The sequence below is a fragment of the Podarcis liolepis genome (genome assembly GCF_965112155.1).
Source record: "Podarcis liolepis genome assembly, chromosome: 14".
In the NCBI taxonomy this organism is placed as follows: domain Eukaryota; kingdom Metazoa; phylum Chordata; class Lepidosauria; order Squamata; family Lacertidae; genus Podarcis; species Podarcis liolepis.
In genome coordinates, this window is record NC_139569.1 from 44,676,761 (window position 1) to 44,704,481 (window position 27,721).

Consider the following 27,721-nt stretch of genomic DNA (forward strand, 5'->3'; position numbering starts at 1 on the left):
AGAGGCACAACTGTCCTGAAAGCATTGCACTTGCTACAGAGCTAGAGTTCTGCTCTTTTCAATCCTGGTTTCTGTCAGCAGCTTCATGGTAGAAATGTGGCTTGGGTGGGTGTTGCCCTTTGCTTGGTATTTCCAGAGCTAGGCTCCTACAATAAGAAAATAGTATTTATTCTGGACTGGGAACCAATAAACTATTTTCTGAACTACATCTAGGCTGCTTATACCAGGCACAGATCAAAGTACTTGACTTCCTGTGGCTTCCTGCAGTTTGTAGGGAAGAGTTAGTTTATAGCTTCAGCTTGTAAAATGGTGCCCTGCAGGTGTTTTGAACTCAGATGTCTGTCGGCCAATGGTCATACTGTATTCTGAAACGTCTGGAGGGCACCAGGTTGCGGAAGGTGGGTTAGAGCTTCATATTTTGTTGTAGAGGGTGAGGATAGGACAAGGAGGCAACCTATGTGATGAGGGTTGTTTACAAGTTGGAGAAAAGCTACTACTCTCACCATTGTGATTATCACTGATACTTGTTTTTATGTGTGCCCCAAACTGCAGCTGTTCTCTCAAACAGTACGTGAACAAAAGGAATCCATAATGTTTCATGCCAGAGTATAACCTTGAATGCACATGAGTCCACTCCCTTGCTGAAGCTAAGCGGTCTGGGTCTGGTCAGTTCCTGTATGGATGACCACCTGGGATTCTCATTTGTGTTACCATGTGTCATTCCCCGACAGAGGAAAGGCAAGCTAGGGTACAAACATTTTTACAATTCTGTCTTACACCTATTTTGAGCCCTGATGGGGCCAGAATAAGCAAAGGTTCCTTGTCTGAGCTGCAGAAACCAAGAGTCACAGCTGAATGGCTATGGAGATAGGTTTACTTGCTTTCTGGCTAGTTTTGAGGTCACTTAGCCACGGCAACAAGGGGCAAAATCTCCCCTACCTGTCCTGCTGCACCAAGCTTACCAACTCTGCCCTTCTTCCTTTCTAGCTGGGCTCTCATAGTTGTAAAACACTACATGCTCCTTTCTGTGTAAGAGGTGTCACCCTCATACATTTTAACCTGAACTCTCTCATGAAGAAATGATAACCTTAAGATTTTATTGCAGCGAGGTCTGTAATGCTACTGCAAATGGCTAAACAAATTGTTACCTTTCTGAGCAGTGATGTGTGATTTGGGGCTAGGGTCCACAAAGTTTATAGTCGCCACCAATCCCACTCTTGTATTTTCTGTCTTCTCTTATTGTGTGGGATATGGAGAAAGTAGGAGTCCTGCTCTTTCTTTTCTGCTTGAAAACTGCAGTGGAGAGGAATCTGTGTGGTGTTGGGTGTCCTACTCACCAAATGGGCGGGGGACACTCCCAGAGGGTGACTTCTAGATGGTAACGTAAATTAGTGCCTCCCTCTTCTCTGGGGCTTTGTAGAGGAAGGGAAGCATTTTTTTTAATGAAATGGGAATGTTTTTCCTGACAACTGGACTCTTTAAAAGCAGGTGAGAAGCTTGAGATGTCTGAAATGTGTGGAAAGCGGAGTGCTTTTAAGGAACCAGCTGCCCATGAAGATTCTGTAATGAGTCCCTCATAGGGTCTGCTGCAGCCCTTGAGTTTCTTCCTCCTCTGGCTATACAGTGGTAGCTTGGGTTAAGAACTCAATTCGTTCTGGAGGTCTGTACTTAACCTGAAACTGTTCTTAACCTGAAGCACCACTTTAGCTAATTGGGCCACCCGCCGCCACGGCATGATTTCTGTTCTCATCCTAAAGCAAAGTTCTTAACCCGAGGTCCTATTTCTGGGTTAGCAGAGTCTGTAACCTGAAATGTCTGTAACCCGAGGTACCACTGTGTATGGAACGAAGGCAGCCAAAGGAAGATGGCTAATTCAGTCTGTAGAGCATGCAACTCTTAATCCCAGAGCTGTGGGTTCAAGCCCCACTTTGGACAAAAAGATTCCTGCACTTGCAGGGGATTGGACTAGATGGCCCTTGTGGTCCCTTCCAACTCTACAATTCTATGATTCTGTGATATTGTCAAAAGAAACTATATAGGTTATTGCATAGAACATCAAATTCAAAGTTAAAAAGTTAAGGTTAATGAGGCACTTCCACCAGGGGAAGAAATTACTGTTCCAACCCATGAAATCTAGAGCCCTGAGAATATTTTGGCTGCTCTGTTCTTTCCCCAGCTTACATGTCTTTTGCACACATGTCTTATAAGGACCTGCTACTGTTGTAGCTGAAAGAAAGGGCAGATAACTGTTGTATACCTTGTAGTGGAGAAAAATGGTAGTAAAGGAAGTCTCATTTGCCTGTAATCTCTGTTGAAAACACAGCCTGTTGTAATTGCTTTTGTGAATTGCATCTGTGTTGATGGCACTGGAGAGAGAGAAGACTGAGATTGTTAGAGTGAAAAGTAGAGTCATGTTTTAGCTCAGGTTCCTGCTGCTTTGGAGTACCTTTGCTTCTGAACATGTATTTATTGCAAGAGGCAAATGTTACTAATGTAGCTTACATTCTGCAATAATGGATTGCTTGTCTCCGGCTTCTACTGGTAATGATTCCTCCTCCCACAACAAAATAAGTTAATTATTGGAGTGTGTGAAAGAACAACAGAATCTCACAACCCAGCATTCAGTCCTTTGTGTGTTCTGTCCTGGAGAACAAATGCCATTCTTGAGCTTTGACTGTTGGGTGTTAAATGGTCCTCCTTCAGACTTTCCTAGTACAGTCGTACCTTGGTTGTCGAACGCCCTGGAACTCGGATGTTTTGGCTCCCGAATGCCGCAAACCCGGAAGTGATTGTCCCGGTTTGTGGACGTTATTTTGGAACCCGAACGTCCAACGGGGCTTACGCGGCTTCTCATCAGAAGCCACGATTTGGTTTTTGAACGTTTTGGAAGTCAAACAGATTTCCAGAATGGATTCAGTTTGACTTCCAAGGTACGACTGTAATTGGGGCATCTGTATGCATACCAAATTTCTACTTCTGGGTGGTATGCAAGTACTTTTAACTATTTTGGGCTATGCTTCATGGCCTCTATTCTTAGAGAGTTGCACAAGTGTCCCCACTTTAGGACCTAGAGTGTCTTGAACTGAACGCATAGCGAATCTTAGCTTTCTACGTAACGTCCAGCACCACGGCACTGTGAGCCCATGAGTTTCAGGCACAAATGTATGGCCTGATTCAGGCATAATTATCCCAGCCTAGCAAACAAAATTGTTTGTCCCTGTCCAACAGGACTGGTATCATTATGTCTGTGGAGCATCTTCCTACAAAAGACTAGTGAATTCAATTTATGTGGTGGGGCGTTTATATTTATTCCTGTAAGGCTTTTTATGAAGGAACCATGGCGCTTGCAGAGCTTAAAGTTATTTTTTCTGAGGTTTTGCTTGTTCTATGTTGGGAAGTGTTTACCCCCCATTTTATGTGATACACCAGTCTTGTTTCTGCTTGCTTGTATTTCTGTCGTGGCTGCAGAGGAAAGTATATGGAAACACAGTGAGCTAGCAAGGGAGAGATGGAGCATTCAGTCCCTTCTCTACCAGGTGCACACTCTATAAAATTCATTATCACAGGCAAATTCTTAAATATACGGCTAGGATAAACAGGCTAGGATAAACATGCCTAGTGAATTCACTACTAGGCATGAATTTTCCAGTAATTGGGGTGTTTTAGGCTGTGTGTGTTTTACTTTACCTTTTCACGGGTATATTCCTTGTGTACCGTTGCCCCTTCTTGAAGTTATTTTCAGACCTGGACTATATATATGCCAGGTGTTTACTCTTTCATCAATGTGGAAGTAGTTTGACCAAATAGTCATATTTGGACTATGATTGTGGATTAGGCCATTATTGAAGTCTGGTTGGCCGAATGGAACATGGATAGTTTGGAGATGCTGATGCTTATTTTTTCCCTTCCCGATCTGACTATTGCAGAGGGCTCCTGATTAAACTGTGGGCTTTTATATCCATGCATATTCATTCATTTCTATCTGTAGCTACCTTTTTGTTTTAAATATAAACTGTACAAGCAAGTGGGCTCATAAAATACAATAGTCTATATCCAGTGTTCTCTGTCTGCTAGCGCAAGGATGAGTTTTAATGTTGCCCAACAGGTGAATCCCCTACAACAATTGCACACGTGGAAATTCATTGCACAACATATTGTGCTGTCTGTCACGCAACGAAGTTACCAAAGGCCTGCGTATGCATTCTCTGGTTCAACAACATTCTGCTGGTGCAAAACATTTCACCAGCAGGGCAAGTGTCCTGCTTAGTGACTTTAACTTGGCACTGCATTTTATACAACCCAGTGTGTATATATCCACCCCCCTAAAGAGGTATAGATAGCAATAGACGTGCACCATAAGGTGTCCCATAAAGTCCATGGTTATTAGCAGTTCTGTAGTCTTAAGACATACTTGGCCATACCTGACTCTTTAAGGGGTGTGTGTATGTGTGTGTTTTAAGAATTCAGAGTTCCTGAGTATGTATCTGCAGTCTTTTGAGCCACATCATGCGCTGTTGCTTTTGGAATAGCTCCCTACTGCAGCTGTAGGAAGGGCACTCTATCTATCTATCTATCTATCTATCTATCTATCTATCTATTTATTTATTTATTGCCTACTGCTTCAAACCAAAGTATCGTAAGTGGCTTACACACACACACACACACACACATATCATAAATACTCTGTGTGTGCTTCAGAGGGGTCTCCCCTTCTAAACATAAGCTGCCTGGGGGAACTTCTCTTAACCCTGTGCCTGGTGTCTGCCTGTAGCAGGACAGAGTGTGTGACGCTGGAGATTTCAGCAGGAGTGCATCTCTTACACTTGTGAGAATATCTCAGATTAGAGCCAACCTGCATTCCCTACAAACTTGAGTAGCTTCCTCCCCTGGCTTTGTTTGCTGAGTTCTTGCTGGGGTCAGAGCATATGATTCTGTCCATTTGTTTCTGGGCAGTGGAGAACTTGACACTTGGCAATGGTGGATCACTAGTCTCACTGTCCCAGGGAATTTTACCCACAGTTCAAGAATTTAGTCTTAGATCATCCTTTGGTAACATTGTCTGATCCTTTAAAAGAGAGGGGAACTATGTTAGATATTTGTTTGCTACCAAACCAAACGTGTGCAATAGGCCAGCCCTGCACCTGTTTTGGACTACAACTCCCATTTGGCTGGGGCTGATGGGAGTTGTAGTTCAAAGCAGCTGCAAGACCCCAAGTTGGGAAAGGCTTCAATAGACTATGGGACTAAAAATCCAAGGCTATCCTGTTGGTGGAGTCCCCTACTGCCCTACCTTATTTTGTAGTTTATATCCTGTGAAGGCATTTGACCCTCATATTTGGGCAGCATTTAAAATGCTAAAATACCTTAACAAGCAATTTGTCTGCCAGCCTGTATTTACTGTCTTCAAAGTATTATCCTCTACTTCTGTTACTGTTTAGGAACAAGTTGGCCTACAAACCTAAAAAATAAATTCAAATAAAAAAACACACACACACAAATGCAGTGTAACTTAAGCAGTTGGGCATTTGGAAGCCCCTATAATTAAACCCATTCCAAAGTTTTGCTGAATAATAATTTTCACCTAGCAGTTAAAAGTCCTAGGCTGTTTGGGTCTTGATAGGTCAAAACCAGCACTTTAAATTTTGCTCAGAGCAAACCAGAGAAGTTAGTGAAGTTTGTTGCTGGAAGCAATTAATTGCAGAATATTTGTGCTGTCTGGCAGCATTGCAACATCATTATCTATCTGGGGAGTAGTGTGTGTGTTTAGAAATATGCAAATGGCTTTGCATTGTGATGCTGGCCTTCTAGCATAATTGGTGCATTTTATTCAACTTCTGTGTGTTTTTGTATGTACCATGCTCAGTCATAATAGTTTGGTTGGATTGGACAAGCTGCATATTTCAAAAGTGTACATCTTCCATTGGCATGAGTGGTAGGCCATTGTTATTTATTAGCATTTATGGAATCATTTGCATTGCATTAAGAGCTGATACACACACCCATTTTCTTAAGTGCAAAAGTCAGAACTGGGGTGAATCTCCTTGTATTATTTCTGAAAACCATGTTCAGGACGTGGTTAGCCAGAAATTATACAGTAAAGTGAATTTCACAAGACACTTTTGCCATGTGACTATTGGGAGGGGAAACCATTTTATGACAACTCTTCTACCTTAGAAATTTGAGGTGTTGGGAACATTAGACGTAATCGCTAGCATATCTACTTCTGCCACTTGTTTGTATAGATGGAAACAATGAATGTGGGAAATAGGTGTTTTTAAGGAATATATCGCGTATTCCATCAGTCTTTGTGACTCTCTCTCTCTGTCTCTGCTTCATTTCATAGTGAATTATTTTCATAGGTGAAGGCCACCCAGTATCCACTCCAGGCTTCTCATAAGAGACTGGTTTGTCTGGTTCTGTCAACCATCCAGCCTGTGTCATCTGTAATGGAAGCCATCTGTGCAGCATAAGTCACCCTAGCTTCATGCATGCCTCCCAGGTTTTACAGATCAACTTCCTTCACTTATGTTGTTCATTTTATCATTGATTAAAATACACCATGTCAAAACCTAGAGATGTCACCTTCCTCTTTTATTATAGAGTTGTCTTTTCTCTCTGAGGTTTTATCCACTAATGAGATCACATGCCTTAGATGGGGCTACCTATGCAAAGTAAATCAAATTGTGTAATCAAGGTTTCAGATTTTACACCTAAAATTAATTATGGAAAATAAGCAACTCTCTATAGCAAGTTAAGTTAGTTCGATCTCTCAAGATGCAGATTTTCTGTGAATAATAATTTTCTAGTAAGGTCTGTGTTACAGAAATTTCAGTTAGGTAAACAGTTATTATTTGTGGAGTGGAATTTTATGCAAGAACCATTTGTACCTCTAAGGACTGCCTTGCCCTTTCTTCTTTGCTCCAAGCAAGGTTGGTTCTATGGGGTTCTTTTCATCCATGAAATGGAGCATAGGAGGCTCTGCAGGGATTGCCAGCGCCCAAGGAGGAGATCAAGTTTTGTCCACTCCCTGCAATGTCTCCAATTGCAGCTGCTTTGATTACTACTGTAAAAGGTAGTGGAATCCGTAATGCTAAATATTAGTGGAAAAACCATTCACTTCTCTGGAAAGGGAAGGATACATACAGTCCATTTGTACTGATGAGCATTTTGCCAGCATGCGATATTCTCCCAAATTGGTTGAGTCTCCTTTAAAAACGCACACATTGTACAATAGATTGCAACTGATCCAGAAACTGAGAGTGGGAGAAACAAAGTTTTGCTGATGCTAGCAGTGCCTGTAGCTCTGTTCTAATGCGGCAGGCCATGCACTATAGGCATTTGATATTGCAATGGGTGACCAGATGCTAATGTTAACTTTGATTGTAGTTCAGTGCAACACAGTGAGTTCTCTGCCTTTTCTTTTCCTTCCCCTTCTTCCCCATCATTCACAGCTCTGTGAGACCAACACAATGGCTTATTGCTTTGCATGGGCTATTTATTGTGGTGTCTTTCTCCAAACCATGGAGAGCTCCTCATGGTCACATGTGGACAAAGTTTCCCCTCTCATCCCTGTTCCAAGGATGAAAACGGGCAACATTCCAAAGTCATCTGTCCTTGTTTTGCTTCATTATGCTCAGATGACTAATAGTTTTCTCCTTAAGTTGTTGAAAGAGGGAGTACAAGAGTGATAAGACACATGTTGAAAGCTGCTTCTGTCCAGTAAACTTTGTCAGGCAAGTCCAGGTGGCTCAGGTAAGCAGGCAAGCAACATGCTGGAGGATAATCTAATTTGTGAGAAGGCAATGGGTGATTCCCTTTGGACCACAAATGGCAGGAGACCTATCAGGGAAGAGCTTCTAGGCCATAAATTGCTAACGCTGCAACTTTTTGAAAAAATACTATTTCTACTAAGTATTATGTAAGCAATTATTCCACAATAATTATACAGTACACATAAATAACAAATGAAGACAAAAATATTAATTACATCTAATGATAGTAAATCACGATCAAAACAGTATTAACTTGCTTTTAGTTAGCTAATTCAGATATTTATCTGTCAGTCAGCTTATTCCCAGAATGTAGTGGGACTGAAAAGTTCAATCTTTCATAGACTTCATTATTCCAGTATTGAGGGGGGAGGGAACCTTCAATCTTTCAATAAATCACTTTGCTCTTTCCTCCTCTGTTACCTCGTTTGTGAGTTTAATTGAATAAGCCATGCCCATACCCTCAAGCACCAGGGGTCATTAGAGGGCAAGTTAATTTTCTTTCATTTATGACTAATAGCCAGTTGTGTTGCTGTTAATAAATGTGTAATCTTGAGACTATACAAATCCTAGGAAGATGACCAATCGTTTCATTGACTAACTGCCGCCTATGTGGTGTTTTTGTTTTTTTGTTTTTTTTTTTAAAAACCCCTCTATGATAGAGATTCAATAATTTATTATTTTGGGGTATAACTGAAAGAGTTGAGAAATCCATTGGAGTTACCCTACAATACTCATTTTGTGTTTGAGCATAAGTTTGAGTGCCAGTTACTGCTCAAATACAGTTTATATAAAACTATTCACAATATGTATACATGGAGTGGGCTCTATTATCTGTGGAATATTTTTCATTAAATCATTTTTCCATGTTTGTTATCTGAGAGAAATGTCCTGTTGAATGCAAACTTACCACCATGCTATAAATTTAACTTAAAGTTTAAGTTATTGGAGATCAGAATTTCAGATCTTGTACACCCTCTTTGTGACCTGTATTTTACTATTAATTTAGTAATTACATGCTTAACTTCCTAGCCGCTGAAGTACGGGAATGCCTTGCCTCCCTGCTTGTGTCTTTATTGGTCTCTCAAGATATTTGTAAAAATAATCTCCTAAAATCTTGTAGGGTGGTGTTGGGAAGAAGGTCGATTGCAAGGATTTCTGATTCCCAATTGTTTAACCATACTAACAACAAAACGACACTCTTTTGATCTAGATTATGCAGTTGAAATGATAACCTGGAGTGGGCTTTTTATATTGAATGACTTATACACTTCATTTCATTCGGGTACTCCCAAATGAAAGAAAAAAACACACGTAAATGTCTGGTCTCATAATTTTTTAATTCTATGTTTCTGTCTTTGGCACCTGGCTCTGGTTAGTAGATCTTGGGGTTCTAGTAAAGAACCAAGTAATCTCACACATCTGAAGCCTGTCCACCTTTTCTACAGATCATGCTTAGCCAAGCCTAGGTTTTATCCAGCTTTCATTCATATGCCAGATAGATTTTGCTTCAGAGCAAAAATATCTACTCTAAGCGTGTTGTTAAATCCACCTGCTTTATCTTTGTTGCCTTATCAATTATAAACTGTGCTTTAAAAAATAATTGATCCTACCTTGGCTTTTAATCGATTAAATTTCCATATTACCAAAATTTGGGGGTATGTATTGGTGGTGGGGATTTTGGCAGAAAGACACTGTGCCTCTTCAATATGAGACAGCACATAACAGATAAAACCTATCACTCATTTCTAAAGTGGGGGAAAACATCTTTATTTGTATCATTTTGAGAGTTGGGATTACAGGATATTATGGGCAATCACACCAGAATAAAAATGGCTTCAAGATTTGAACAATTTCAGACCCCACCAGCATTTAAGATAATACAGAATTAAAAGACCTACTTGCATTGAATCCAACCATAAGTTTCAGTTTCCTGTGGTTCTTAATGCTAGAAGGAAATCTGTGGTGTAAGGCAAAAAATTCCCACTAACTTTGGGAGAAAATGTACCTTTTCCCATCAAGCTTGGCACAGAAGAGGAAGCACGCAAATCTGGGTAGCCTGTATAACTGGTTTTTTTTATATTGATAAAATTATCTGCTACAAATCATCATGAATACAACTTTAATTTCTGATTAATCATAGATTAAATTGATTGCTTGAAGTCCCATTTCCCTATAAAGCATGTTTTTTTCCATCTGTTTTTATAGCAAGGTGATTTCTTGTTCAAGTCACTGTTCTAGAATTCTACTTCAAGTGTTTTGGAAACTTCAGATCAAGACAACTTTGTGTTTAGCAGTTGAATTCCAACCCGTGTTGTTTAAGTAATTCTTCCACACTTCTTTTCAATCCCTCTTGTATTTTTAGGCAACAGCGGTGGATTTTCTCATCTTATACTACATAGGTCCATCTGTGTCAGCAGCATCCCATGCCAGGGTTCTTCATGTCTCAGAATTAATCTTAGGAGTTGTTAGCCACGGTTCCACTCTAAAAGCATCCTGTTTGTTCATAGTTTCTTGTATAGTAAATGTATCATCTGTGGTGGTGAAAGCAACTTGGTTAAAAGTGTGTGTTCTTGCAGCTTTCTGCCAGCGGTGGGGGTGGCAATTCTGAGTTGTGTGCCTTTCAGACGGAATTGGCCATGTTCACGTTCCCCGTTAGTTGCAAATGATGTTGGTTTGGAAAATAATGCCAAAGCTAGAGGCTAGAACTGGTCATGGTAACCCTCAAGTTATTACAGCCCTTGAAAAATCACATGGGTCCCCAGAGCATGGTGGCGATTCCTGGTGGTGATTATTGGACTACTTTGATGCCTTGAATGTCTTGAGTTTATCTGTTGTTGCAGGAGAGGGTGGGTGTTGGGAGCATGTGTGTTGTGTGTTTCTGAGAGTGAAGAAGTTGGCCACGTCACATGCATTGTGTTGGAAGGAGAGGGCTTGCTGGAGGTCCCGGTACTCTCTATTGATTTGCTGTGTTCTTTGTGCTCCAGGTGCTGCTGCTTCTATAAGAGGAAAAGGAAGAAGTCTTCCCAACGCCAGAAATGACAGGCGTCTCCTTGAGGTCTTTGGGGGACTTTGTTTACCTGCTGTTCCTGCCACGTCTTATTGAATGGGGCTTCTCTTGGGGAGAGGACAAGAAACAAGGGACATATTAAACCAAAAAGAGAGGAAGGGGAAAAAATTCCAAAATAAACATTCAGGTGGATTCCCTAAATGGTCTCGCTTGCTCACTCCACGCTTGAAGCTCCTTTTGGAATCAGGATTGCATCCTTTCCAGCACTCGTTGCCCTTGTTGGAAGGTTGGCTGGCTACCTTCCTGTCTGTACAGCAGTTCAGCAAAGAGGGCGTTCCTGGTGGATGTGCTTTTGTTCCTGCTCCCTTTCTCTTTTGTTCTCGACATGCTTTCCCCCCCTCCACCAACTGCGGGGGGCTTTATGAACTGCGGGGTCAAGATGGCGGTGAAGAGAGGATGCTCTCAAGAGGACCTGGCTCCTCTTGCTGCGAACGGCTTAGTTTTGACTACACTGGCAGCTTAGACCTGATCCTTCTTAATCGCACTCCAACGAATTCCATGATAGTAAGCCAATGGCGAGAGAACTGCAATCTACATTTCCAGTTGCCTTGATTTACTGGTTTCTGTGGCATCTCCCTTCTCAGAATGGTTACAGAGAAGTGTCAGTTGTTCTAAAGGAACTTACGTTGTTGCACTTTTAATTATTTTTAGCATTATGTATGCGTATGCTGTACTTGCGTGTTTTCCCCCCCCCTTGTGGGTGTGAATGATGCCAGCACACATGTTCAGCTTGTATTTGAGTGCAAAGCCTCCCTTTGACTTAGTCTGTCCACCACATTTGGAATCTCCTGGGACTATTCAGGGGTTTTCATACCCCACTGTTGGTTGTGCACTGAAGCTTACTTGAATTTTCAGCTGCCCTTTCCAGCTGTCAGTGAACACCCCTCTTGTGGTTTTTCTCCATGGTGCCTGACATAACCTGCTTGGAATTGGAAGTCTTTCTGCTGGCAGGAAGGAGAAAAGTCAGCTGGGCTGAATTCTGGGCAGGTCACAGAAATGCAAATGCAGACTACTGTAACCGAAAGTGGAAAGGATGAGGCAGTTTGGCCATTTAAAGGGAGCAAAGCTATTTCATCAGCGAGAGGACACTGCCACTGCCTTAGATGACATATTTTATCAGGCCTTTTAGAGGCTCAAGGCCATCTATACAGACTAGAATAGCATGTGGCTTCCAGCAGAGCTGTCTGTGTATTACCTATGATTCTTTCTCTTATGCAGTCAGGGCTCCTTATTAACATGCCCCAGGCAATTGGATAACTTTGTTTTATTCTGACTTTCCAAATGGGATTGGCCGCTCCACATTCAGTGTGCTCCAAGGCAGAGATTGTGAACTCCAGCAGATCTTCTGTGGATGTGGCTTGAGACAAATAACTGGAAATTTGAGGGAGTTGGCCCCAAAGGCCAGGACATACCATGTGCCCTCTGCCTACTGCCTTGAAATGAACTGAAAATGTTTCCTTTTCAGAAATTTGATGCCTGAAATCTTGTGTCTCATCTTCCCTAATAGGTGGCACCACAATGCTGTAGTTCAGACAGTAATCCTTGGGGAGGGAGTTATCTCATGACCATAACCCTCTTAACTTGTTGGGAAAAACTCTGGGAGCTCCTTGCCTGCAGACAGAAGAAACCTGCTCAGGGAGAAGAAGCAACTCTCTCTGTAGTAACTCCTTTGGTTCCCGTCAATTTCTTGAGTATTCTTCTTAATCTAAACGCCTCATTTTTAGCTGAGCTTTGGACTGCCTTCCTCTCCCTGGTTCCCCCAACACTACTTCAACCCTTGAGCCAAAAGGTAGACTTGTTTTTTGCTCATGAACTGTCCATCCTAGAAAGTTGTGCATCCATTTTCTGAGTGTGGCCAATTGCCTTTTTATTGCATTTAAGATGCAGATAAGAGGAGTGAACTCTTCACCATCAGTCATTGATTAGAAGGGTTTGGGTTTTTTAAGAAGACCTTTAAAACTTCTCAGCCCATTTCTCCTGACTACTAACACTCTTTAAATGTTTCTAAGGCCACCTGCTAAAATGAGCCTTGTTTCCCGCTCTTGGCATGGGAGATATCAAATATGAGATGTACGATTTCATGAAAACTTGACCTTTGTGCTCCCAGCTGCACCACACGCATCTGTCCTTTTGCAGTCTAGTTCTCTTCCACTGAGGAGCATCTTAGAATTTGCAAATGGAGGAAACTACACAATAAACAGCCTCCCCCCAAAATTGTTTCTCTTTAGAAGTCTTCATTTTTAATGTCTGATGGTTGAAATCCATCTTGCTTTTGCTTCTCTGCTCCATTGCTCAGGAGATCTAGCTTCCTTCTGAATGAAAATATTTGTATGCATATAGGGAACATGTGCTCTTGAAGCAGGTTAATATCCAGACTCGATTCTGCATTCTGGTCAAATACTGAAGCTCTTCAGAAACCAAACTGTAAGAAATGTCTCACAGTAGGGATACTTGAGTAAAAGTCTGGATTTAGTGGACTCATGGTAAGAAGCAAGAGAAACTAACTTGGTCTGGATTACTTGTAGGACCCTCTTCTACCACAAGTGAACATTTCAGTTGTTAAGCATCTATATGGGAGAATGTATGCAAAGTGCTGGCCCATTTTATCAAAACAGTCTCCCAGTTTCCCAGTGCTTCCATACAGTGTCTTCATATCAGGGCTGTTTCTGCAGTCTCCCATTTCCAATGAAGCAACATGGAGCCGAAGCCGTCTTCAAGTATTCTTCTCCATTTCTGAAATGTGCTATTTTTTTCCAGAAAATAGTCAGTGGTAAAAATAACTTTCTCCCCCTTCATTCTTAACTATTCAATCTTAGCTGCTTTGAATAGAATACTATGATCATCAATAATACTACAGCTAATTACTACAGCCTTCTCTCTAAGCTTCCAGTTCTAAATCGGCCCCATCCTTTGCAAAACAAAGCTGATGGTATTGTCTTTGATTATTTTGAAACAAACGGTCAGAAGCTAGTGAATAGGAATGAGTAAGATTATATAGGTCTCCCTTCCCTCTCATCACTGGTTGTGTGTCTTTCCCATTATTAAAGGCCAAATCTGCTTAATTGTGAGGATTGCCTTGCTTCAGGAGCTGACTAGCTGGCCTCTAATGTTCTCTGGGTCTCGGAGAATAACATGTCAGCACATATTCTTAAAAAAAGACATGGGTAGTTCTTCCAAGTGCTCATTCAAAATCTACCTTCAGTTTTGTCGCTTGGAAAGGCAAGTGTCTGTAAAATGGACTATTAATCCTTTGTACCCCCTCCACCCTCTTGAATTTTAAATAGTCATGATCATGACTTTGCTACCAAACAGTTGCCTTTCTTTTTAGGGTGGAAGAAATTAAAATAGCTAATCTGCATTAGTCTCTATAAAAGCAGCTTTCTTGTGATGTAATTATATCACTCTGAAAATTGCCAGTGGCAGAATTAGAAAATTCTTTTCCTTGGGGCTGGTTTGAATTTCTTTCTCCCTTTCAATTTTCAGCCTTAATCTTATATTTTAAAACACACACCATGAACTTATCTTCAAAAACTATTGCTTCCTGGGACGCTTGTTCTTCAAAATGACCTGCCCAGTGCCCCTGTAGTCCGAAACAGGCATGCATGACTTAAATCTTTCCACATCCGTGGTTTATAATGACTTGCAGGATGGAGGAACAAAATGTATACTGCTCCTTGACGAATGGAACTTGTAAGCTCTCCCAAGAGCTTTTATGAGCAATGCTTTGTGGAAGGTAAACTGCCATGGTGAGCATTTCTTTGTATGTAGTCTGAAGATGGTGTTGTATTGCTGGGTGTGAACTGCCAAATATGCACCTCCCTATAAATACAAAGCCATAAGCCCCGTTTTCTCAAAATACTAAAGATGGGGGAAGAGGGAAAATATGCTTTCTGCATTGCTTATCAGGCCTTAAAGGAAGTACCCATTGTTTGGCTTGGAAGGCTATTTTTTCCCATTGGTTTTGAGCCTCACTGATTGAGCTTCCTTTTCTTTTTTGCAGGTCTTGATGTTGGCATGATGTGTAGCAGTTAAAGGGCCTAAGAATGCCAGGCTACTTTGCTTGCCTTGGCAGTTCTCAGTGCCGTGTTTGTATTATGCATATCCCAGTAAGTGACTGGAAGGGAAATGATTTCTCAAGCCTCCCTTAATAGTTTTACGGCAGGTCTCAGGTGGAGTAGCTCTAGCCCTCTAGATGTTGTTGGACTACAACTCCCATAATCCCTAATCACTGACCATGCTGGCGGGGACCAACGGAAGCTGGAATCCAACAACATCTGGAGGGCCACAGGCTTCCTATCTGTGCTGTAGATGAACCACTATAGGAATTACTCTCTGCTGTGTGAATGTCTGGAGGGGGTGCAGATCTTTACTTCAGTATTTGTTATGCAGCAGGCCTTGGGTCTGAGGGTGAGCTGCAGCTTAGTCTGCATGCTTTATTACCAAACTTCTTAATTGCGAGGAAACCTCAGTCTCTGACCAGGATGCCCTTGCCTCAGCTTAGTGATGTAGTAGGAACCTGCACTTCAGCACCTCATGGGGATTTAGTTCTGGAGTTGTTGCCCCAGAATACTGCTCCTATGGAGGGTGTGGTTTCTGAGAGGGACTGGGACACTCTTACATTGAGCACCTGGTTCCAGTGCCTGCTCTGAGTTCAGTATCCTCCCCCCCCCCCAAATGACAGGTGCATGCCAATCAAACACAGGCAGGAAAATGGCTTTAAATAGCCTCTCTCATCCTCTTAAGACTGTCTCAGGAAAATGATCACTTTTTCTAAGAAATGCTTTTCCAAACTGCATAACTGCTGCATAACTGTATAGGCTACCTTGTGGAACTTGGGAACAGGTTAATCTTCTCCAGTTAGAAAAGCAACTTGATAGTGATAAGTCTGTCTTTGCAATTACCAAGCAGAGAAGAGAATTATCATTTGGGGGCAGGTGGACCATACCAAATATTGTATCTTCCCCAAACAGGGAAACCACAGTTAAGTGGCTTGTTCCCATTGGAAATTTTGTGATGTATAATTTATTAAGTCTGTTTCTTTAATGTAGGCCTTTTGTGCTTTTAAAAATGGGATGATTGGGATAATGAGTGCAACTCTTGTTACTGTAAAGAAAAATCAGCTGTGAAAAATCTTTTTTAAAGTATTGTGTGCACATGTCTGATTCTTGTTGAAATGCCTTTTGATTTTTAATCTTTTTATTTTAAATGTGTAATGCAATGTTTTATTCATATAATCCTGGCACTGCTCTTGGAACTTGGCAGTGAACATGAAGCGTAGTATTTTTTAACATGAATGTCAATTTCAAATGCATTTGAAACGGTTCAGGATAAGGGCTCACAAACACGATGTGCAGGAGGCTCCTCTGGCGCTGGTTGGATTTCACTTTGCCAGGAATTGGGTCCTGCTACTGATCTTTTCTGATGTGCCTGTTTTTAATGGGACATTGCAAGAAATGTTGTGTACCTTAAATACCCCCCTTTCCCCTATTTGCACCCTTTTAATGTAAAATAAAACATCAAATTTGCTCTGTTCACATCTGTGTAGTCCTTTTTATTTTCTCTCGGGTGCCATGTCCCATCACATTTAGCATCTTGAAAACAAAGAGGATGCTACTCCTGTGATGAGACACTGCATTTCCAACCAGTAACCACAAAATATGCTAATACTGTATTGTCTAAGAGAAAACTGGAGATGTTTGCAATGTAGATTATATATGCAAAAGAAGCATAAACACAGCTTGCATGTGCTTTTGTGCTTCCATGGTCTCGCCAACAAAGGAAGCATTCATGTTCAATTCTGTCACCTTGGTTTTGAATTGAGACCATGCACTGTGTTAGTTTACTAGCGCCAGGCTGTTTGTCATCATCAGGCAGAAGTTAGGAAACACTACTCTTGGTCTTGATGCTGTAGTGAATATGTTGTGTACTATGTGCACACTGAACACAGTATTTTACATTCATTTGCGTGCTATCCTCTGCAGTCAGAGTGAGTGGCAAGGTAGCCAAGTGCTGTCATGTTATTTGGGATAGTGAACAATTCTGAAATGCTCCTGTTAGGATGGTTGGGCAACAGAATGAGAAATGAGGTTTAAGTAAACATAAGAGCCTGCCGGATCAAGCCAGTGTGGGAAACCTGCAAATAGGACCCGAGCACAACAGCACTCCCCCTTCCTGTGTTTTCCAACTGACAACTGAAATTAAGAAGAAAGGGTTAGTAATAGTGATTAGCCTTAATTCAGAATGGATTTAACTTTTAGAACCATCCATTGATGACCATTCCTCATGGGGGATCAAATTCCATAGTTTTGCACTGTGTGAAGATTTAATTTGATTCTTCCAACCTTCTACAAGTGCTACTATTATGAGAGAGGGAGAGATACATTTCTCTGCTGTCTCCACACCATGCGTAATTTTATATCCCTCTGTTGTCTAAATTGCTCACTTTGTTGTCGTTTAGTTGTTTAGTCATGACCGACTCTTCATGACCCCATGTACCAAAGCACACCAGGCACTCCTGTCTTCCACTGCCTCCCGCAGTTTGGTCAAACTCAAGTTGGTTTGCAACACTACACAATTGCACACTACACAATACTATTTTAGAGAACACTTCAAAGGAAGCGGCTGTAGCTTGGTGGTAGAGCTGTGGATCAATCCTGAGGATCAATCCTGTCTGAAACCCTGGAGAGCTGCTGTCAGTCAGGTAACGCTGAGCTAGATAAATCATTGGTCTGGCTCAGTATATACAAGGCAGCTTCCTATATTCTCAATATGTTTTTAAAAATGCACATTCACATGTAAAAAAATTTGTGGGTTTTAAAAAAAAAGAAACAATTTGCAGATTCATGCAGAAATGGTCTGGAACAGTCTTATGAGTGAACGTCTGCAAAACCAATACTAGAAAAATACACGGATCCATTCATCATTGCTGCTAGTCAAAATTTAGTCATGTTTACAAAAAGGTCACTCCATAACTCACCCAAAATGCCAAATTTCTGTGCTATAAACATGATTCCAGTACTTGGGGCTGATGAAAGGTGTAGCTCAAAACAGCTTAAGCGCACTAGGTTTTTTAAAAAAATAGTTATCATTTAGGATTTTTTGTTTTACGAAGCAAACAGGGGAAAGGTGTATCTATCACCTCCACTTTAAATTCATAGTCTTTCAGTTTGTTTAAAACAAAATAAAAAAAATTATTCCAGTAGCACCTTAGAGACCAACTAAGTTTGTTATTGGTATGAGCTTTCGTGTGCATGCACACTTCTTCACATTCACACTTCTTCAGTTGATTTACATTTAGTGAGAGACACATTTGTCATAGATACCTTGTTGCTGGGGGGAAAAGGAGAGATGGGGACGTGGTTCTTTCGTTCTGTTGCCTAGTGTTAGTGAGTGGAGGTTTGTGTCAGGATCACGTGGGCATTTATTTATTTTTGTTGCTAAATTAAGGACGACTGGCGTATCATCTGAAGTCTGAACCTGTTCCAAGTCCTGAGGGATAGCTATGGCAGATTTTATTAGGGCATAACTTTTTATAAGAAGGAATGCGGGTGGCTCTGTGTGTTAAACCACAGAGCCTAGGACTTGCTGATCAGAAGGTCGGCGGTTTGAATCCCCGCGACACGGTGAGCTCATGTTGCTCGGTTCCGGCTCCTGCCAACCTAGCAGTTTGAAAGCATGTCATAGTGAAAGTAGATAAATAGGTACCACTCGGGCGGGAAGGTAAACGGCGTTTCCGTGCGCTGCTCTGGTTCGCCAGAAGCAGCTTAGTAATGCTGGCTACATGACGCCGGCTCCGTCGGCCAGTAAAGCGAGATGAGTGCCACAACCCCAGAGTCGGCCACGACTGGATCTAATGGTCAGGGGTCCCTTTAGGTACCTTTTAACCTTTTATAAGCTGGATCTTTGAGATGTTTTGCTTTGCTTTTTAATACCTTTGCTTTCTCTGTGTGCCAAGTCTTAAGCCAAAGTAAGTCATAAACCCAGTTTGCATCTAATAGCCACGTGCTTCTCTGTTTGCACTGAATTGAGCAAATACGTTGTGTGTGTAGCAGTACGCCACACTAAGCAGCAGGTAAGTGTGTACAACAAAGGTCCGTATAGTTAAAGCTATGGTTTTCCCAGTAGTCATGTATGGAAGTGAAAGCTGGACCATAAAGAAGGCTGATCGCCAAAGAATTGATGCTTTTGAATTACGGTGCTGGAGGAGACTCTTGAGAGTCCCATGGACTGCAAGAAGATCAAACCTATCCATTCTTAAGGAAATCAGCCCTGAGTGCTCACTGGAAGGACAGATCGTGAAGCTGAGGCTCCAATACTTTGGCCATCTCATGAGAAGAGAAGACTCCCTGGAAAAGACCCTGATGTTGGGAAAGATGGAGGGCACAAGGAGAAGGGGACGACAGAGGACGAGATGGTTGGACAGTGTTCTCGAAGCTACCAGCATGAGTCTGACCAAACTGTGGGAGGCAGTGGAAGACAGGAGTGCCTGGCATGCTCTGGTCCATGGGTCACGAAGAGTCGGACACGACTAAACGACTCAACAACAACAACAAAGTGTGTACAAGACTGCAGCATAACAGGGCCAGATCCCTGGAAATCTGGCTATAGATGGGAATTATACACGTCTGATCCTTTAACACGCAACCATTTTTCCAAAGGGCTACAAACAGAACATCCTCCTTCATCCTATCCAGATAGTTGTACTGCCCCCTACAGGCGAAGGGCGGCAACTTCAGCGAAGAGCACGACGCCGCCGGCCACGCACTGCTCGCTGGGTAATGTAGTCCCCGCCCCGCGCGTCCTGCCTCTCCTTTGTCTGCCACTTGGCCCAACCGGCGCGCAGCCGCCGCCGCCGCCGCCTCTCGTGCCCGCTTCCCATTGGCCGAGCTCGCCGCCCAATCGGAGTCTGGAAACGTGGCATTCCTTTGTCGCAGGAGCCGCTGACGCCCCCCGGGGTGGGGGTGGGGAACGGCCTCCCTCCCCCTCTCCTGAGATGGAACCGGCCAATCCCTCTCGCCCAGGACTCCGCTCCGCCCGGCTCGGGGCTGTACCATTGCGCGCGGGGGAGGCGGGAGGGGAGGACGAGCGAGAGGGGAAGGGGGCGGATGCGGGCTCTGTGGCCGGGTTGGCGCTGCTGGGGCTGCGAGCGGAGGAAGATGAAGCTGCTGGCGGCCGCGGCCTTGCTGGGCCTGGGCGGCTCTCTGCTGCTGCTGCTCTTCCCGGCTACTCACGCGGAGGAGCGCAAGAAGGGGCCCAAGGTCACGGCCAAGGTGAGCGGGGGGAGGGCGGGGAAGGGGGGGCTTCTGTGCAGCCCCCTCCCCCTTGCACTTCTCTGCAGGGTGGGCTTGCACCCCTCTATTCTGCAGCAGCAGAAGCCCTCTAGCCCGATTCTGTGCAATAATCATAATAATTTATTTGATTTTTCTTAACATGATAATTGCTGAAAAAGCCTAAAAGGCGATTTCTGGCCAGTGCGCCCAGGGAGCGGGGAGGTGATTTTTCTTCTCTTAGCAAGCCGTTCAAAGCTAAACCCCGTGTGCTCCTTGAAAGACTATATGGCGAAGGCTTCAATGGACCGTGGTCTTGTTTTATATCGGGATGTGGTGTGCAAGGAGGGGTGAAAAGAAGCATTGGGAGGCTTAGGCACCGGGTGGGGTCTTAGCTGGCCAGGCGATAAAGTCATGCGCGATGGAGAGACCCTTCCGAGGATGCGCGGCTTCATTTCATTTGGCTTTTAATTTCTATGCCGCCTTTCTATGTTGCTATAAGCAAGGCGATTTGCAGCAAAAAAAAAAAAAATGCAGCAAGGAACACGCGCCTTATAATGATCAGATCCAGGTCAAAAATTCATACTAAAACGTAACTTTAAAATGGAGCCACTTGTATCAAGTAAAGTAATATTCAGCAATCTGTTAGAATAGTACACAATAGAATTAACTCTCAAAACATCAACAAATAAAAATTAAACAGTTGTTCATTCTTAACATGCTTGATTCCAAGCATGGTGGTTATCTCTTGGAGGCCCCAGTGGGGCAGCCATGTCTTGTCTTGCGCTGCAGAAATATCTTACGGCTCCTTTAAAGGCCAACAAGTTTAACACAGGCTGTGCTTTTGTTGCATCTGCTGTGTTATTACTCAATAGAAAGTACAACTGAGCGTAATAGAACTTCCTGGTATGTGTGCTTAGACTTAGGTATTAGGAGCCTTGACTGGGGGGGGGGGTGTCCCAAAGTGATAAAGTATTCATAGGCACAGGGCTAGGAAAGGAGAGAGATTTAGGGAGGGTCAGAAATTAGGGGCTGCCCCTGGTAAATTAGGACAGTTGTCATGCATATTGAAAAGAGATGTCTGCAGAAAGGGTTAGGTTTTGTGACTCAGCCTTGGCCAGCATAAGAAATCCCACATTCTACAAAGGAGCCTTATGCTGAGTCAGACTTTTGGTTTCTTTCTATTCCTGCATCATTTTATCGGACAACTTCCAAAAGTAGCAGAGTCTTGTGGCAACTTTAACATGCATTCTTACGCCACAAGGAATCTGATGGTGCCACTGAATGCTTTGTTGTTTGAGTTTCTTGGCTTAAAAAATTGTTCTGGCTGTCTTTCAGAGCAAAAGCCCTCCCAAGACAACTTGCAATATTACAGACACCAAAGGATACTTCATAAAATGAAAGAAAAACAGCCGGCCGGCCAAAAACTAAAATAAAAACCTTACAAAGCAATGTGTGATCTGAAGCAAAGGCCAGTGAGAGCAGGTGGGCAGTGTTAGAAACTGAGATATGAAAGCTAGGAGCTTAAATGTCACCTTAAACCTCGGCTATGGACGCAACAACGGAATGTCTAAGTGCACTTTTTTATAACAAGAACACAAAGCTGAAAATGAATGAACTGCTGCTAAAATAATTCATTTTTCACATGGTCTAGCCTTCCCCCTGCCCACCCCCTCCTAATATTCTTAAGAGGGTCTCTTCTCCAGTCTTCAGAGAGTAGCTGGAAGTGGGGAGGCAGAAAAAGGTCCTCCTTTCCTTCCAATCTGCAGTTTATATCTGAAATCTCAGGCGCAGTACTGCGCTCAGAACTCAGAAACTGCTTGAACTAATGAAATTCCCTGTCGCAAAATGTGCCTAGAACAATGGGAGTTTAGAACACGGCAGGTGGGTTTTGGGGTCTCGGCAATGCATTCCAGAGATGTGGAGCCAGTGGGAAATTTTAGGCTCTGGACTTAATGGTCCTCATGTGCTCCAAAACAGTTTGTACTATTTTGCTTCCTTTAAAAGCCCTCCTGTGTTTGAGGTCCCTCCCTCCTTTGGCCGAACCCAAAGACTTGTCCTGACAGCACCACTAGCTATTGCTGCTCAAGAGCCTTTCAGCTGGAGATGCCAGAGACTCGGCCTGGAACCGCAGACATACAAAGTATTCTCTGTCTGTGCATTCTGGCCCCTTCCCTTCCTCAAACTCCTGGGAAGGGGTTGAGGATGTTTCCTAATGCAGCTGGTAGCATCTCTCCTCTGTACCAGGGAGGAGATCCTTTTTAAGCTGCAGGTGCGAGGAATTGAACCAATGACCTTCCCCTTTAAGATCCCCCCCACCCCTCTCTGGAGCATGGACTTGTCTGGGAATTTAACCCAAGATGTACTCGCAAAAAGTGAGAATCCCACTCCAGACCAGCAAACATGAACTGTCAGGCAGAGCCCATTTGCCACACTTCAGAAGCAGGGCGGAGGAAGAGTGTGCAGCCCGAAAACTTTGGGTGTGGGTGGGGCAATAGATATGTCTCTCTACTTAGTACAGTGGGCTATTCTTCAGCCACATATAACCCAGAAGTTTCTAGTGCACACAAACCTTTCAGTTCAAGCAAGCACTGGGCATTGTCTGAAATGCATTGCATTTGGGGAGAGTTCAGAGCACTGTTGGGTGCAGCCTGGGGGTGGTGGAATCAAATTGCAAGGTTGAGACCTTTGCTTATGCCTTGAGGGGAGAGAGAGAGAGAAGGACTGCTGGTCAGAAAAGACAATACCTGTCTAGGCGGACAAATATTCTATTTATTTATTTATTTATTGAATTTATGCACCACCTTTTTCTCCCAAGGATGTGGTTCTCCCCCTCCTACTTGAATGGATCCTAACCTAAGGAGGATCCCAATAAAACTAGCAGTACGCTTCCATGGGTGGCTCCTTACATATAAGCCTTGCTGCAGACAGCCTAACTCCCCGCAGGCATTGGACTCTTGCATATTGAGGCTGATGTCAGAACAGGAAGGGGGCTCCACTCTGCAGCCGTTCCATGATGCAGCCTGTTTTGATCACCAGGTGTATTTTGATCTGCGGATCGGGGATGAAGACGTGGGGCGAGTCGTCATCGGCCTTTTTGGAAAGACAGTTCCGAAGACGGTTGAGAATTTTGTCGCCTTGTCCACAGGAGAGGTGAGTTCGAATGCTGCGTCAGAGTCCTCAGTAGGTCAGTCTGCTTACAAGGGCGCAGAAGGAAGGCTGGCATTTGGGGTGGCTGCAAGGACTGTGGGGCATGCTTCCAGAGGCCCACACAACAGGAAGGCCCCCCAAACGCAGGAGGGCTGGCTTACCCCACTTTGAATAAGTGAAATAATTATAGTGCTCATCTAAAGAGCCTTGGTGTGGAGAGGGCCTGGAAAACTATTAAGGCCAAAGTCTGGGGTGCTACAGCCTTTTCCTTTTGCAGGCCCTTGGGAGAAGGAATCCTGACTGGGTGCATGTCAGAATTTGCCTCCAGTGCACTCCATTCACTGCTGCTGCTGGCCGAATTGCACAAATATTTGGAAACTGAGTGAAGATCTGCTGGAGAGGGAATGTTCTTCTCTAAGCTAAGCACAGAGAAAGATGAGGTGCTGCCATTATTAAACTTCTGCCCTCTCACTGCTGCTTTTAACTTTCAAAATATGACCGTCAAGTTACCGTATATTTCGCCCTATAGGACGCACCTTTTCCCTCCAAAAATGAAGGGGAAATGTGTGTGCGTCCTATGGGGACCCCTCTCGCTCTCCAGGCTTCAGGAAGCTATCCACAAGCCTTGCGAGCCCGGCGGGAGTGCCCGCCGGGCTCTCCAGGCTTGCGGGCAGCAGCCTGTAGCCCGAAGCACGGGCGCGTTCCAGAGCGCGCCCCGTGCTTCGCACAGATGTCCGCAAGCCTTGCGAGCCCAGCGGGAGTTCCCGCGGGCTCACAAGGCTTGCGGACAGCAGCCTGTTCTCGGGGTCGGGGGAAGCTTGGGCCTCCCCAGCCCTGCGGCTGGGGGGGGAATAATTTTTTAAAATTTATTTTCCCCCCAAAAAACGAGGTGCGCCCTATGGGCCAGTGTGCCTTATAGGGCGAAAAATACGGTACTTATGTGAATTCCCATATGCTTCTGCACTGGATCAGGTGTTGTGAATCCAGATGTTTCATTGGGCCGCTGGGCTTCCACTAGGGAAGGGTGGCACGTTGGGGCAGTCGTTCTCCCCCTGCTCAAAAAAATATCTGGATGTACCATCACCCCAGATTCCCAGCTTTCATTTATATATTTTAGACGTTTCCAGCATTTGTGTTGCCTTTGAAATGCAACAAAATAGGAACCGTTCTTATTTTCTTCCTGAGAAACTAGCCCACTCTCCTCTTTCAGTGTTTCAATTTGTCCCCGCCCAGGGGGGAAAACCCCAACCCTGCTGATTCCCATTATGGGGCCCTTTTAGTAGTTGGAACCACAAGGGATTGCTAGTGATTAGCAAGAGCTGAGCCCATTAAGAAGTTTATTGCTCAAGTAATGGGCTAACCCGCTGGAGGCTAAAGCCCTGAGCATTTGGACTCCCATTAGGGTTTGCAGGCAGTGGGGGGTGGGGTGGTGGAGGAGGAGAAACTGCTGAGGCCTCACTTGCATTGCAGCAGCAAAGTATTCTGCTTTGCCCAGTATCTTGGTCCCTTTTCCACCAGTCGTGACTCTCTTCCCGCCCACAGATGGGAGAGGTTACAGCTGATGCTCTGAAACTGTCTGGTTCTGGATTGCTCAGGAAAGGACTTTAAACCAAGCCTTTCCCAGAGGGGTGCTGCAAACTCTCCTCACTCTTACCAAACTCCCTTTCTTTTCAGAAAGGGTTTGGCTACAAAGGCAGCAAGTTTCACCGTGTGATCAAGGACTTCATGATCCAGGGAGGAGACTTCACCCGGGGAGATGGAACAGGAGGTGAGGGCCGAGTCCATTCTGTCTCTTCTGGATGGGGTTGGACAGGGATCCTCCTCTGGCCAGCAGTAACCCTCAAAAAACAAAGCTGGACGCTGGAAGGCGGTGTTATTCTCTCCCTTTCGCTAACTGCCAGGTAAAAGCATCTACGGGGACCGTTTCCCTGACGAGAACTTCAAGCTGAAGCACTATGGGCCCGGCTGGGTGAGCATGGCCAACGCTGGCAAGGACACCAACGGCTCTCAATTCTTCATCACCACCGTCAAGACGTCATGGCTGGATGGCAAGCATGTTGTCTTTGGCAAAGTCCTGGAAGGGATGGTGAGCGGAATTTTGTGTGTGTTGTGCATAGCGTCATCTGGGTCCTTACTTGGATTTCTAATGCAGTTGTTGGTTCCAAATAATGGGAACTAGACCACGGACCAGGCAAATGGAGCATATTAAAATTTCACTGCCTCCTAGCTTGTTGTCATGGCAGTTCATGGGCCTAAGGAGGCTCTTCTCCAGATCCCGCTGCTGTGGGGAGGGGGGGGAAGAGAGGGCTTTTTCCGGGGTGGTGCCCAATTTTGGAGTCCCTCAACAATAGTTTTGCCTGGTGCCAAGTTCTTTGTCTCTTTTGACATCGGGCACAAATCTGTGCAGCTTCCTGGGCTTTTTAGATCTCTGTGGTGGACTTGAATTTTTATCTGGTAATGCCAATTCTGACATTTGAACTGCAGGGGTGGAGAACCGAGGGCCCTCCCAGTGAAGAGGGACCACAACTTCCATCACCCCTGACCATCCGCTATGCTGCCTGGAGCTGATGGAAGCTGGGAGTTTGACAACGTTTTGCCTCCCTCTGTGTATGGGAAACAGCTCTGCGCACCTAGTGATTGGCATAACTAGTGCCTAAGAGTGAATATATAAAGAGCTTACTACAGGAACCCCATACAGTTGTACATTGGTTGTTGAACGCCCTGGAATTTGGATGTTTTGGCTCCCGAACAATCGAAACCCGGAAATGACTGTTCAGGTTTTTGAATGTTCTTTTGGAAGCCAAATGTCTGACGGGGTTCCGATTGGCTGCAGGAGCTTCCTGCAGCCAATCAGAAGCCGTGATTTGGAAATCGAACGGATTTCCGGAATGGATTCCGTTCGACTTCCAAGGTACGACTGCATTGCCATTCTCCAGGCTGCATTACAGGGCAAAATGGGGCAGCTAGAAATGCCCATGCGATGGGCATTGCCAAGTGCCCTCCACGGGTATAACGTGTCATCAGTGCTAGAAACTCAGATATATAAGCAAATCACCAAATGGCACCTTAAACCTAGCTTATAGGCACCACAATGGAATGTCTAGGCACCTTTTAAAAAAACCAACGAGATTTATCATTATGACTATTTAATTTCTCTCCTACTTTATATTTTAAAGGGGAAAAAATCTCAAGGCAGTTTGCAACACATTAAAATGGGAGGTTGCGGACTCTCCTTCACTGGAGGTTTCTAAGCAGAGGTTGGATGACCTGTCATGGATGCTTTAGCCGAGATTCCTGCATTGCTGGGGTTGGTCTAGATGGCCCTCGGGTCCCTTCCAACTCTATATGAAAACACCAAATAAAACAATCCAGAGTAAAATAAATTTAGGCTTCGAGGAAAGTATTTCAGAACCTTCTCTCAGTGACATTTTGCTTTCCCCGTTTTTATTTACCTACTTAATTTATGTAGCTGCCCCATAGCAGAAGAACTGTAGGAAGCCAGTGTGGTGTAGTGGCTAGAGTGTCAGACTAGGACGTGGGAGATCAGGGTTCAAATCCTCACTGGGGGACCTTGGGACAGTCACAGCCTCTTAACCTGCCTCACAGGGTTGTTGTAGAGATTAACGGGGGGGGGGGTGAACCATGTACTTCTTGGAAGAAAAGGTGGGATTTAAATGCAATGAATAAGCTCTTATGCTTACCTGCTTAAGAAAGCTGGAGGGGCCAGCCAGGTGGAGATGTCAGTCAGGAACCTGGCAGCCAGAGATCTCCATGTGGCTGCAGTTGGACCCACACCAGAAGCAAAATGCCCCCTGGCTAACTTCCAACATTCCTCCCTTCTTATTCCTGCTTCCCTTTCTTAGGATGTAGTGAGAAAAGTGGAGAACACAAAGACCGATAGTCGGGACAAACCTCTCAAAGATGTCACCATTGCCGACTGCAACGTCATCGAGGTGGAGAAGCCATTTGCCATTGCCAAAGAATAACCGGGTGGCCGCTGGAGGGTCAGACTCTGGCTTGCAAAGGGCTGCGAGGGGGCTACACACTCACGGAGGCCTCGCATCATCACTGTCCCACAGCAGGTGAACTGCCGCCACTGCTGCTCCCTTTCTGCCCACCCTTCCCCTAGCTACACGCTTCGGGGTGGGGGGTGGGGTCTCCATTCTGTTAACAACTCATTCCATCAGTCACTGGTCACCCAAGTGGCTATGAGGGGGGGGGGCAATGGGTGTCCCATTCCGTTTTGTAAGAAAGCACATGGACCAATAAACGCGACCATTGTGTTTTTGTAGTACTGTCTGGTTGTTGTTTTTATTAGCCACAGCTAGGTCTTCCCAGGACTTGCCGATCAGAAGGTCGGCGGTTCGAATCCCCGTGACGGGGTGAGCTCCCGTTGCTTGGTCCCTGCTCCTGCTAACCTAGCAGTTCGAAAGCACAAAGTGCAAGTAGATAAATAGGTACCGCTC

General features: G+C 44.3%; 2 protein-coding genes across 13 annotated transcripts in view; both read left to right on the forward strand.

Moving 5' to 3' along the window:
• The window catches only part of CSNK1G1 (casein kinase 1 gamma 1), a 58,314-nt gene extending 41,941 nt beyond the window's left edge, over positions 1–16,373 (forward strand). For 8 of the 12 annotated variants that reach the window (XM_083475905.1, XM_083475900.1, XM_083475896.1 and 5 more), the window contains one exon: positions 10,757–16,373. In XM_083475905.1, coding sequence (XP_083332031.1) covers positions 10,757–10,811 — 55 coding nt within the window. In that variant the 3' untranslated portion in view covers positions 10,812–16,373. Of the gene's footprint in view, positions 1–6,343; positions 6,573–10,756 lie in introns of those variants that run through there. The other 4 variants (XM_083475895.1, XM_083475903.1, XM_083475894.1 and 1 more) reach the window with 1 other exon arrangement.
• A 3,449-nt stretch (positions 16,374–19,822) lies between these two features.
• PPIB (peptidylprolyl isomerase B) lies at positions 19,823–27,546 on the forward strand. The gene is made up of 5 exons (XM_083476025.1): positions 19,823–20,108; positions 23,145–23,258; positions 24,930–25,023; positions 25,157–25,341; positions 27,119–27,546. Exons 1-5 carry the CDS (start codon positions 19,944–19,946, stop codon positions 27,239–27,241), a joined length of 681 nt encoding a protein of 226 aa, XP_083332151.1. The 5' UTR covers positions 19,823–19,943; the 3' UTR covers positions 27,242–27,546.
• The last annotated feature ends 175 nt before the right edge of the window (positions 27,547–27,721 follow it).

Bases quoted from the DNA above. Each gene is read 5' to 3' on its own strand.
- PPIB (XM_083476025.1), top strand. From the start codon at position 19,944: ATGCGGGCTCTGTGGCCGGGTTGGCGCTGCTGGGGCTGCGAGCGGAGG. The intron at 23,259-24,929 runs GTGAGTTCGAAT...CTTTCTTTTCAG, and splicing joins TCGCCTTGTCCACAGGAGAG to AAAGGGTTTGGCTACAAAGG. The intron at 25,024-25,156 runs GTGAGGGCCGAG...GCTAACTGCCAG, and splicing joins CCGGGGAGATGGAACAGGAG to GTAAAAGCATCTACGGGGAC.